The sequence below is a fragment of the Erythranthe guttata genome, chromosome 5, assembly GCF_056151865.1.
Source record: "Erythranthe guttata isolate IM_541 chromosome 5, IM_541, whole genome shotgun sequence".
Classification (NCBI taxonomy): Eukaryota; Viridiplantae; Streptophyta; class Magnoliopsida; order Lamiales; family Phrymaceae; genus Erythranthe; species Erythranthe guttata.
Window position 1 is genome coordinate 11,227,488 of NC_142537.1, and position 13,922 is coordinate 11,241,409.

General features: G+C 34.5%; 1 protein-coding gene and 1 pseudogene across 1 annotated transcript; both read left to right on the forward strand.

Annotated features, from left to right (window-relative positions):
- Positions 1 to 9,620: 9,620 nt before the first annotated feature.
- Positions 9,621 to 10,697, forward strand: LOC148770613 (RING-H2 finger protein ATL22-like; annotated as a pseudogene).
- Positions 10,698 to 10,712: 15 nt separating this feature from the next.
- On the forward strand, positions 10,713 to 11,724 carry LOC105976238 (rust resistance kinase Lr10). The gene has a single exon (XM_013001522.2). The coding sequence runs from the start codon at positions 10,720 to 10,722 to the stop codon at positions 11,722 to 11,724; it is 1,005 nt and encodes a 334-aa protein (XP_012856976.2). The 5' UTR covers positions 10,713 to 10,719.
- The last annotated feature ends 2,198 nt before the right edge of the window (positions 11,725 to 13,922 follow it).

Sequence of the window (13,922 nt, forward strand, 5' to 3'; positions counted from 1 at the left end):
TACTTCGATGACTGCTTTCTTTTATTGAATTCATTTTCCGCTGGTTCTTTTATGTTTACAAAGAGATAAGGCAACAGTCTCCAACATGCGCTAGCTCAAATGGCTATACTGAGTGTGATGTACTCTTCCTGCTCATGTCTAATTTATAATCCATTTTTCTCTCAAAAAATAAGTACGGGATAATTATATTTTTCATCCTTATACTTTACCACTTATTCGTTTTTCGTTCCTAAACAAGTTTGAGTGACATTATTCGTCCCTAAACATGCCATTTTTAGTTGTTTCCGTCCTGCCGTTAATTCTTGCTGTTACTTTGGATGGAAATCTGACGTGGACCTGAAAATCTCAATATATACTGCTGATATGGACGATTAATCCACGTGGTCACTCACATGTATGCTGCTGATATGCTTCGTCAAACTAACTCATATTAACTCAAATTACCCATGCATTGGCACCCAGCAAAACTCATGATCTCTAAACTTTGCAAGAGAGAACGAGCCACCACCATGCAAGAGACCCATGCCCACCTCATTAGGAGGGAATTCTCAAAATTGTCTGTGAACGATATTATTGTCAGATGATCAAATAATATTTTTTTCGACTTTGCATAAAAAAATTTGCACTGGCACATCCCAATCCACTTTTTTGACTCTTATAACCACCTATTTCCAACGAATCTTCTCATTTACCAGCGCATGCGCGACGCACAGGCAAAAGTACAATGGATTTTTCGTCTTTTCACCTGAAACTATCATACAAAGGTGAAATTGAAAGTACCAAGGACTCAATTGAACTTAATTTGAAACTTACGCAAAAATGTCACCGCCTACTGCTCGCATTTTCTATCCTTTTCATTTGTGTTTTTCCCCTCACCATTTTTATTTATATACCTTTATTTGAGTACATATATATATATATATATATATATATATATATATATATATATATATATATATATATATATATATATATATATATATATATATATATATATATATATATATATATATATATACACACACGAGGGAATTGTGCTGGTTGACTCCCAAAGATAGCAAAAGTACAGAGAAAATGCTCAAAATTGTTAGTATAATTTGTTTAGAATATTAACATTTAAATGAATCGGAAAGTGTAGGAAAAATAGATCGTGTCTGGTAAGAAGAGTATCTGTAAACCCTAGATTCAATATTCAAGAAAGAAGACCAAATCATATGATATTATTTTTTAATTTTTTGGAATATATATGAATTAGAAAGGATCAGGTCATAAACATGAAAGAATTTACAACCGCATCATCAGGATACTCCCATGGAAGAAGAAGACACAAACCTTTATTTAATTAATTTCGAATTTACGTAAGTTTTAAATTAAGTTTAATTGAGTCTTGGTAATTTCAATTTCACCCCATATGATATTTTTAGCTGAAAAGACAAAAACACCCTTGTACTTTCGCATGTGCATCGGCCGGCAAATGAAAAGATTCGTCGGAATATTCGACATAGCCGTGGTTATGTGCGTAAAATGCATTCCCTCGATTCTCTTTACACAAACGCACAAATTCAAAGTCCTTTCAAGCCAACATAAACGTAGACAAGAGTATGCAGCACAAACAAACACACAACACGTTTACAGGCAATGCCCAACCTTTATATTGATTTCCCAACAAAGAATTCAAAGGAGACTAAGATGCACACACAAAATCCTCACTTAGAATGCCCGCAACTACAATCTAAATTCTCTAATACAAGATGGATCGGAATTGTGTATTCAAAGTCAAATAAATACAAGGAAGATGACAGTTTACACCCCTAACTGCATAGGACACTTGGCGCCACGCATATCTTACATGTGGCTAACTTTTACAGGTTACAAGGGTCTGTTTTGCATGCTTTCCAGCCTCAACTGCTTCGCAATTGTCCTTCAAAATCTTGCAAGTAATCAGTTGTTGCGCCCTGCCTTGCTCGGGCGCACGCGCGCCAAACGACCGAGACCGCCCTACCGGTTCCTAGGCAGCCCGCCTAGATTGCCTTGTCCGCACACATTGCCTTACTTTGCCTGCATCGGTCTGCCTAGGCTGCCGAGACTTGCCCATGTCACCCTTGCCCACAATCTTGTGCCGGGCTACCAAGACTCATTCTAGACAGCCCTAACTCTTGCCCATCCCTTGCTCGTGTTGGTTGTCAAGTCACGCCCGTGCCCAACCGCAAGAACCTTTCCTTGAATCTTTGGACAAGCACCCCCAATGCATGCGCAATACTCGACCACCCATTGGCCGATGTGTGGTTGTCTTGTGCAAATGCTCACTTGGCATGCATCATTTCCCGGCCATGACTCAGCCAAACCCAAGTCATAGCCGATGTCACCAAATAAGGGGCTAACTCCAGTCATCAACCAATTTTTCTCTATTTCGCTCTAAATTATAAAATTTAATACAAGCTTTTAAAATGTTTATATTGCAACATATCGTGTTCTGAAATTTTTACAATGGCCTGAAATTTGGCGTCACAGATCTCATTATGCGAAAAACGAAAATAAGTGCAAATTTTAACTTGATCGTAAAACTTTCTCCGAACTTTAATAGATTAAAACATCCTCGTGAATTTATATTAGTTTCTCGGAATATACTTATTTTTTTTATTTTAGATATTACCAACTTTTTAATTTTTAATATAATTCTAGGATAATATAGAAAGACAATATATATACAATAAAGATCAACAAAATAATTGACTAGACACGTGCAACGCACGTGCATCTTGCTAGTATATAACAAAAATCGTTATAGTACTTTGATCATGAAAGAATCGTACTATAAATGGGGAATACCCATTAACTCAAATGCTCAAGAGTCTTATCATTTAGACTTATATTCAATCGAGATTTCTAATCTCGTATTTAATCTAGGCTCTAGGCCTATAATCGTCCCTTTTGTTTTTAGAACGTCATGTTCATCTCAAAAAATTCGTACAAGGGACAGCTCTGGCAGAGCTGAGTATTTTAAGCATATCTCTCTCAATCGAGATCCGATTTCGATGATTCAAAATGTTCCGAAAAGCCAACAGAAAATTATACAAGTTTCGTATTTTGAATTTTATGAAATTTGGAAATGATCAGGTCCAAAACAGACATCGAAGTACAGACTCGTGAATTGCACGAAAATTCACCTACAACAAAATTAAAATGGTTAATATTTTATTAATTCAAAAAAGCAATAATTTTTTTGAAATCAACTCCCTTTTCTCCATATATGGCTGAGATGTTATCCTATGTGGATCATCATTGCTCCAAAAAATGAAATAGAACAATCGTGTTGATAACGTGTTGAGAAACTAATAAACAATATACAAGAAGTAGAGAGACAAGTAGGGAGAATATGTAATATGTTATTCCATATCTTCAAGTGTCCAAATACATTACATGGTGCTCTATATATATAGCACTAGAAAGACCTCTCAAAGGTCATGAGTTACAAGACCATAATGGAATCATCAGTAGGTATTATGGTGTGATAATGGTGGGAGTGATGGTGCTTGATGATGGTGAGTAATGGTGGTCCGTCACCGCCGTTGACTGCCGGTCTCCGGCGTTGATTTTTTTTTCCTTTTTTTTCTTCTTCCGGATTTTTTCGCCGCTCCCTGGCGTCGACTTTTTTTTTTCTCCTGATTTTTTAACCACCGGTTTCCGGCGTTGACTTTTTCGATTTTTTTTTCTCAGTAACATTTTTTTTCTCGTTTAAACAACAATATTGCTGTTGTTGACAGTAATTTTAACTATATTACTGTTAAACACAGTAAAAGTAACTAAACTATAGTTTAACACAGTAATATTGCTATATTATTCTCTAGCACAGTAATATTAACAGAACAAAACTCATTTTTATTGTGTAATAGAGTAATATTACTATAGTGACCGTTCAACAAATGTAAACATAATAAAAAGCCAAAAGAATTAATATTACTGTGAGTGACAGTAATATTGCTATAAGAACAGTAATATTACCATCAACCACAGTAATATTACAATAATAGACAGTAATATTATTACGTTACTCCGTGAATAACTCAAACAAACAAAAAAATCTAAACAAAATAATAGTATTGATGTGGTTGACATCAATATTACTATAACAACAGTAATATTACTGTCAACCACAATAATATTATCGTGTTTGCAGTAATATTACAATAATAGGCAGTAATATTATTACGTTACTCCGTGAATAACTCAAACAAAACAAAAAACCCGAAAAAATAATAATATTGATGTTGTTGACAGTAATATTATTGTGTATACAGTGATTTTACTATCAACGATTGTAATATAATTACGTTAACTTGTCAACAAATCAAACAAAATAAAAAAAAAATAACAAAAAATAAAAAATAATAATATTACGTTAACTTACTGTCACCGACAGAAGTATTGTCAACGGGAGTACAATTACGTTAATTAACTGTCATTGACAGTATAATTATGTTAATTTACTGTCAGTGACAGCACAATTACGGTCAACGTTTAACGGGGTACGTAAAAAAAACAAAAAACAAAAAAAAAACCTAAAAAAACACTTAAAAAAATCAACGCCGGAATCCGGCGGCGGGAAAAAAAAAAAGTCAACGCCTTAAACCTTTGAAAAAATCCGGACGAAAAAATAAATCGAAAAAAGTCAAGGCTGGAATCCGACGGCAAAAAGATGTTTTTTGAAAAAAAAAAGTTTTTGCAAAAAAAAAGTCAAAATTGGATTTTTGTGGTCAAAATTGGATTTTGTGGACAAAATTGATTAAATTGGGGTTACAATTAAGAATTGGGTATAAATGGTTGGGGGTAATATTGTCATATACATAAATTTTTGCTTTATTTATAATAAATGTTAAAGGGATGGGCTTGTTGGTGAAAGCGATATAGCCCCTAAACCTAGAATAATAAAGATGTTTGGTTAGGGACTTATACACAAAAACTCCTTTCCTAAAATACATGTCATGATATAATTTAAATAATTTCCATCCATTAAACTCTAATTCATACACTACTGACTACACTAACCACTATCTTCACAACTTTTTGAATTTTTTTTTTCAGAAAATAATTTTTTTTGTTCTGAATTTTTTTATTCTGACAGTTTTTTTTTTGGGCATTGACTTTTATATTTATTCTCCTAAAAAAAAGAATTTCTGAATTTTTTTCCACGCGTGTCACTGGCATTGACCGTCTGTGGGAAAGTATACTAGACCACGTAGCGCGCAGGATGCCCTTGAGACATCTAGTCGGATTGAGCATGACACTGCTAATAACCTCTTTCCTCGGCGAGGCTCTGGCTTACCGCTTCCCCCTCCCCGTATTCGGGATCCAACACAAGTCCCTCCTCGCGAGTCCCCCACCTAGGACTCATCAAGGTCAACTTCAACCTACTTCTCTAATGGTTCAAATAACCGAAGACGCCCTTCAACACATGATCGCAGAAACCTCTGCTCGTGTTGCCACTGAAGCAGTGGCACGATACATCACCACAACAAGAGTTAACGCTCATCTTGCGGCTCCACCCGTGGTACAACCACCTCCACCGTCGCAGGATAACGACCGCCAAACAATTATGTCGTCGGCATCCACCTCTGATCCTAGGTCTCGGATGCAATAATCATCGCCGAGAGGCAGGAACTGGGTAACAACACCCACGTTCACCTACAAGAGGCAACGCCACTCGCCAGCGAGCTCCTCCACTCAATGGTGGAGGGTATGAAATCAATAGTCAGGTATCTCGCTGGAATCACCTTCCCCACTTAGGCAATCCTATAGGTGGAAGGGCAATAGCTCCAATAAGGCGCAGTCCATTCACTATTGCCATACTTAATAAGATACTACCCCAAGAGATCTCGGGTCTGCCGCAGTTCGATGGAACTAGTGACCTACAGGAGCACCTTGAAAAGTTCTACGCCATGGTGAAACTATATGGCCCTACTCATGCTGCGTTGTGCAAAATGTTCCGCGCAACGCTCTACAAACGAGTCATGAGCTGGTTCAACTCCTTGCCCACTATGTCAATTGAAGCTCTCTCCCAACTGTCAGATCGCTTCACTAACCAGTTTGCTATCAAAAAAATTAAGCTAAGACTCCCGCGTACCTCTTCACTATCGCCCTGAGAGAGGGCGAAACCCTCTGCAACTATGTTAAGTCTATATTTTTACACTTAATTATATCTTTTAATTGGAGCTGTTGGTGAATTTTATTGATAATTGGTGCTTAAAGTTTTCATTTATTGTGTTTCAGGCACGAATTGAAGAATTGAATAAATTGAGAATCAAAACTGCAATTTAGAAGAAAAGATAGACAAAAATTGGAGAAGTCAACACCACTAGACAGATCAAGATCTCAGACGGCCGTCCGAGAAATACACTAGGAATCCGGACGGCCGTCTGAAGCAAGAAAGATAAAAATAAACCATGGCATTTCAGAAGGCCGTCCGAAATGGAGAACAAATCTCCAGACGGCCATCCTAGTAGGCGGAGTTGCGCAGTAAGGAATTTCGAATTGTACAAGAAAACTGCCTTTTTCCAATTTTTCTCACCTTATAAAAGGCCATCTCAAGCACAAAGCTAGGAGTTCAATTTTTTTTTTTTACGCAAGTTCGAGAGCAAAGGAGCAATAACGAAGACGAAGAAATCGAAGACTTCAAGCATAGTTTACCTTTCATAAACTCTTTTTATTTAGATTTGAATTTAATCATGAGTAGCTAAGTTCTTTATTTCTAGGATATTATTTTGAACCCTCTGTGGGATTTATGAACCCTTCTATGTTTTTATGCAAGTTTTAATTTTAGATTATTTCTTTTACTTGTTTTATTAAGTGCATGAAACTGACCACTTTATGTGCTTTTCTGTTATTGTTAAACACATGAATCCAAAGATCTGTTTAATAATTAGAATACGGGTAGAAGAGCCTTTGTTGTATTAATATAGAAATATTGTTAATCTCTTAGGTAGTCATTATTAAGATTGTGCTTCATGTTGTGTTCTAGATTTAATTGCGTAGGAATACAGTAATTTAATCTAGAATATTAGAATCGTAATACACACGGAAGCGGATTATGATTAATTTAGCATCTCAGGTTAGTAATCCGATTTAATAACTTGCATAATTGTTGGAATTGGGGAATTAATAATCACATAGGGGAAGAATAAAACCATAGGCTTGTTTACTCTGATAAATCTTCATGTTTAATTGTTTTTTTGCTCTTGCCTGTTGAATTTAGTTTCATTTAGCTTAATCAATCTTCTATCGACTGTGTAGGGTGTCTTGATCACAATTGGTAGAATTTAGCGATTAGAATTAGATAATTTAATATTCTTTGTTAGATCGATATTCGTCTTAATTATCCACTATATTATTTGTTCGATACGTAAACTTGCGTGTAGGTAAAATCACCAACAAACATTCAACGATTTGTGGAGGCAGCTCATGAAGTTCCTAACATGGGAGGAGGCATGCACTCTGGAATCATTCAACAAAACTTGAAGCAAGGTAGATTCAAGGAATCTATCGCAGGAAGACCTCCAACCACTGTGTAAGAGGTATTAAGTTGCGCTGAGAAACGCTCATCGAAGAGACTTTGGCCCTCACTCCTTCCAAAAGGAAAAGTATTGATGATCACTTTGACACCCGATGATGAAATGACCGACGACAATCGTCGACATCTCAGGGATAATCTCCTTCCACGTCCCTGGACTTCTAATGATGTCAATGACACGTGGAGTCTTTCAAGCCCATAACAGAGTTATTGCACCATCCTAAACTGGGGGCTATCCCCCCCAAGGATGATGCATCCCCTCATCTCTCTACATCAATTGGCGAATAGCCTCCAGCTTCGTTGGCCCCTCACTGCGAGACAACTCCCACGAGGAGCCAACCTGCTCAGGGCTACAAGCGTGAGAACGACGTGAAAGAAGCACCTACAATTTCTACTTAGTATAAATTTTGTTATTTCGAGCGATTCGCTCCCTACATATTTATTTTCATTCGCCTCAAGCAGGGTTGTAACATTCAAACTTTCAATCAACGAATAAAACAAGTTTCCTTCTTACTGTCAATGTTGTTACTGTTTCACTACACAATTATCAGCTTAAGGTAACATTATTACAACCCTAGAAACACTTAGAGCCATTATGGTGATCTATATACTCTGGCCAACTTGATTACCTAAATCTCTCTACTTGTTTTTAACGGGTCCTTCATTTAAAACGTGACCATGGTAAACACATCCCCATGTCTTTAGTCTAAAATACCCTCCATAATAATTCTTATCAATTCCATCCATTATGCTCTAACTTCCATAATATTACACATTGACTCCGGATTTAAACAAATATATCACATTAAACCCCATTTTAATAATTTTTTGAAATTTTTTTTTTTTTTTTCAGAAAATAATTTTTTTTCATAATTTTTTTTCTGGTTGTTTTTCTTTTTTTTTTTATTGAATTTATTTTTTTCCAGAATTTTTTTTTTCCGGTCGGTCAATCGCCGTTGACCGCCGGTGTTGACTTCTATTTTTGATTTTTTTTTTTTGAAATTTTGTTTTTTCTTTAAAAAAATTTACTGTTAGGGCAGTAATATTACTGTCCCAGACAGTTAAATAACTGTTGGAGACAGTAATTTAGCAGCCAAGACAGTAATATTAATTAAAATAACTTTATTTTAGAAAAAAACAAAATTTAAAAAAAAAAAGAGTCAATTAACAGTTAAATTATTGTCCCAACAGTTAAATAACTGCTGGAGACAGTAACTTAGCAATGAAAACAGTAATATAAATTAAAATGTTAAAAAAAAATTCAATTTACAGTTAAATTACTGTCTGGACAGTTAAATAACTGCTGGAGACAGTAATTTAACAACCAAGACAGTAAAATTATTTAAAATAGTTTTTAAGAAAAAAAAAGGTCAATTAACAGTTAAATTAGTTTCTCCAACAGTTATATAACTGATGGAGACAGTAATTTAGCAGCCAAGACAGTAATATTAATTAAAATATTTTTTTAAGAAAACACAAAAAAAAAAAAGGTCAACGTCGAAGACCCGGCGGTCAAAGGTGGTTGGTTGACCTACCGGAAAAAAATTCAGAAAAAAAAAAAGTTTTCAAAAAAAAAAAAAGTCAACGCTGGAGACCGGCGGTCTTCGGTGGTGGTGGGTCAAAATTGAAATTAGGGCCACAATTGGTTAATTGGTGAAATTGGACTAAATTGGGGTGTAAATCATAAAATTAGAGTTGAATTGGGTTCAATGAATTGGGGGTAATTTTGCTATATATAAAAGGATTTTCCTTATTTGCAAATAAGTTTGAATGAGCTGGAAATATTTGAAAGACAAAAAAGTTGGATGTCCGTTTTTAAATTATGTGCCCTTGTCATTGGCCTATTTGCCATTTGTCCTAATTTAATTTTACAAACAATTTAATTGGCTAATTTAATTAACCAGTTAATTAATTTTATGAATCTACATGAACTACTATTTCGTGTGATCTAATTTTAGCATCATCACAAAGTATTCTAAGTAATTTCCTTTTAGATTTATGCTAGCATTGAAGTGGCAAAATAAACGAATTTATGATGAGGGGAGTTGTTAAGGAACTAGTCAAGAATGTGACCTTATTAGTAAAATTATTAGAAAAGAAAATTTGGGAACAAAAAAGTTTAATACTATGAATTAAGTCCTACCATCTGATCTGCTCTACTCTACAACAGTTTACTTGAAAAAGAATTTGCACATAAACAGTAATAGCAAATGCACAAGTCTTCATAATTCAGATGTCTCCCTTCGTTTACTATCTTTTGTTCTTACCACTTGTTGTACTAGTACTAGGAAACGACGATGATTGTATGCCGATCAGATGCAGAAACGACGGCCCGATAATTCTGTTTCCTTTCAGACATACAAATCGGCAGCCTCAACATTGTGGCTATCCGGGCTTCGATTTATTCTGCGACAATAAAAACAATACCGTGCTCGTGCTCCCATTCTCGGTTAATGTTATAGTACAGAAAATCAACTATGTATCTCAAAGAGTTTTTGTTTTTGACCAAGAAAATTGTTTTCCACTAAAGCTAACACATCTAAACTTATCTGCTTCCCCTTTCCATTTCTTGATAAAGTTCTTCGATAACTATACCCTGTTCAATTGTTCTGATCCGCCAAGAAGAGACTTAGGTATCGTAATTTCTTGCCTTGGCGATTCCACGTACCAATTCTATGCCGTTGATTCGAAACTTTCGATGGAATCACTTCCTTTGACTTCTTGTACCAAAACATATGAATTCAAATCTGTTCCATGGAAAATATTTCAAGAAAATGACTTCTATTTGGAGTGGTCTGAACCAACATGATAAAGGCAAAAGATGCAGCTCGTATAATTCTACGACATCAGATCGTCGTATTCAGTGTCTTGACCAACTCCCAACTACAAATCATCATGGTACTTTCGTGTCTATTTGTATATTATATTTTCGTATTTTCCATGAAAAAAAAAGCTTAAGTAATTATTTTTCTTACAGGAACAAGAAGGAAGCAACTAATTGAAGGTGAATATTTTTGTCTGTTCCTTTTTTGATATTTTTGTAATGGATTGGTCTAAGAATCTGACTTATATGTTCTGTTTCAAAGGTTTTGGTTCCATTCTTGTCGATAATACCAGCAGCTTTCAGAGTTAGAACATACCAAGAGAATCGAACGATGATTGGGAAGTTTTTGCGAGATTACAAAGCCCTTAAGCCGAGTAGATTTTCATATTCGGACATAAAAAGGATTACTCATCAATTTAACGATAAATTGGGTGAAGGGGGTTACGGAATTGTTTATAAAGGAAAGTTGAACAATGAAATAGTTGTTGCGGTAAAAGTACTCAACAACTCCAACGGAAACGGAGAGGAGTTTGTGAATGATGTAAGTACGATTGGGAGAATACACCACGTCAACATTGTCCGTCTTCTAGGATTTTGTGCTGATGGATTTCGAAGAGCTCTTGTTTATGAATTCTTACCAAACGGTTCTTTAGAAAAGTCCATTTTCCAAGCGGGTTCGAATAGAATTACTCTTGATTGGGAGAAGCTAAAGGATATTGCACTAGGCATAGCCAAAGGCATAAAATATCTACACGAAGGATGTGATCAACAAATACTCCATTTCGACATAAAGCCGCAAAATGTATTGTTAGACCACAACTTCAACCCGAAGATATGTGATTTTGGTCTTGCAAAATTGTGCTCAAAGGAACAAAGTGCAGTGACAATGACTGTGGCTAGAGGAACAATGGGATATATTGCACCTGAAGTACTATCCAGGACTTTCGGGAGGGTTTCGTATAAGTCCGATGTTTATAGTTTCGGAATGTTGTTGCTTGAAATGGTGGGAGGGAGGAAAAACGAGGATCGTAATGTAAATAATACTAGTCAGGTATATTTTACGCAGTGGATTTACAATCATATAAATGCACGGGATAATAATTTGTGGTCACAGATTGACGAAGATGGAAATAATATAGCAAGGAAACTTAGTATAGTAGGGTTGTGGTGTATACAGTGGTGTCCGACAAATCGTCCGTCAATGAAAGATGTGGTTCAAATGTTGGAAGGAGAATTTAACGATCTCACAATGCCTCCAAATCCATTTCCAGCTACTACAAACTCCATTGATGGAAGACATTATCAAACTCAGATGTCAATCATATTAGAAGAGTAAATATATATATATATATTATAGGGCAAACGGCAAAAAGGCCCATCACATGGGACTTAAATGCATTTTAGTCCACAAAAAAAAAAAGTCTCTCAATTAATCCCATCCCCATGTCTTTAGTCTAAAATACCTTCAATAATATAATTCTTAACAATTCCACCCATTATGCTCTAACTTCCTTAATATTACACATTGACCCCGGATTTAAACAAATATATCACATTAACCCCCAAAACTTTTTTTTTTTCAGAAAATAATTTTTTTTCTGAAATGTTTTTTTTCCGGCCAGATTCCGGCGTTGACCGCCGGAGACCGCCGGTCTCCGGCGTTGACTTTTTTTTTTTTTTTTTTAAATTTTTTTTTTCCGGAATTTTTTTTCCGGCCGGTCAACCACCGTTGACCGCCGGTCTCCGGCGTTGACTTTTTTTTTTTTTGAATTGTTTTTTCTTAGAAAAAAAATATTTTAATTAATATTAGTGTCTTGACTACTAAATTACTGTCTCACACAGTAATATTTCTGTTTGGGACAGTAATATTATGAATATTATTTTTCCGAACAGTAATATTATTAATATTATTGTCTAAGACAGTTAAATTACTGTTGGAGACAGTAATTTAACATCCAAGACAGTAATATTAATTAAAATAAATTTTTTTTAAGGAAAAAAAAAAAAAAAGTCAATTAACAGTTAAATTACTGTCTCCGACAGTTAAATAACTGCTGGAGACAGTAATTTAGCAACGAATACAGTAATATTAATTAAAAATATTTTTTTTAAGAATAAAAAAGTCAATTAACAGTTAAATTACTGTCTCCGACAGTTAAATAACTGCTGGAGACAGTAATTTAGCAACGAATACAGTAATATTAATTAAAAATATTTTTTTTAAGAATAAAAAAGTCAATTAACAGTTAAATTACTGTCTCCGACAGTTAAATAACTGCTGGAGACAGTAATTTAGCAACGAATACAATAATATTAATTAAAAATATTTTTTTTAAGAATAAAAAAGTCAATTAACAGTTAAATTACTGTCTCCGACAGTTAAATAACTGCTGGAGACAGTAATTTAGCAACGAATACAGTAATATTAATTAAAAATATTTTTTTTAAGAATAAAAAAGTCAATTAACAGTTAAATTACTGTCTCTGACAGTTAAATAACTGCTGGAGACAGTAATTTAGCAACGAATACAGTAATATTAATTAAAATATTTTTGAAGAAAAAAAAAAAAAAAACAGTCAATTAACAGTTAAATTACTGTCTCCGACAGTTAAATAGCTGCCGGAGACAGTAATTTAGCAGCCAAGACAGTAAAATTAATTAAAATATATTTTTAAGAAAAAAAATTATTATAAAAAAAAAAAAAAAAGTCAACGCCGGAGACCCGGCGGTCAACGGCCGTTGACCGGCCGGAAAAAAATTTCAGGAAAACAAAAATTAAAAAAAAAAAAAAAAAAAAGTTTACGCCGGAGGTAATTTTCACATAATTCCCTCCAATTTCTTTTCTTTATAGTAGTGTGTGCTTTTCTTCATTATTTACGTCACTACATTTAGTTTCCCATCATAGAAGCTCTCAACTCCGAACCACATTTCATTCTTCTTAACTTTGTTCTAATTTAAGTTTTTTTACCAGCGAATCATTCCAAATTCAAAGGTTAATTTCCCTTTTTTTTTTGGCCCTGAAAATAATTCATACTTAAATTTCCGAGTTACTGGTTTTTTTTTAGTTTTTCTCTTCATTGCTCTTAATTCTCAACTTTGTTCAAAGATATCCTTTTTTTGTGTTGGAGTTGTAATATATTCCCAGTTCCCTGCACATTTCCAGCATCCAGTATACCATCACAGGCGCTCTCAAATTCTTGCGGCTAAAGGTAAAATATAAATTTTATGTTCTATTTGCTTTTTTAATTGATGGATGGTCTTCGCTTTGATGTCCCCTGATTTCTTTTAGGTAGTCATTTATCCCACCATGAAAGAATTTCTGAAAGCATTAGATTATATTCCTTTTGTTACATGAAGCTACAATGTATTATTTTTCATCTATCAATTCTAAAATTGGTTCGAAACGGAAGCGGATATCTACGAAAGTATTACACTCTGTGTTTCTATTTTTGTTTTAATATTTTTTTTTATTTTATTATTATTACGATATTTTAAACCATATTCGAACACATCAAATTAAAATATGAAATAAT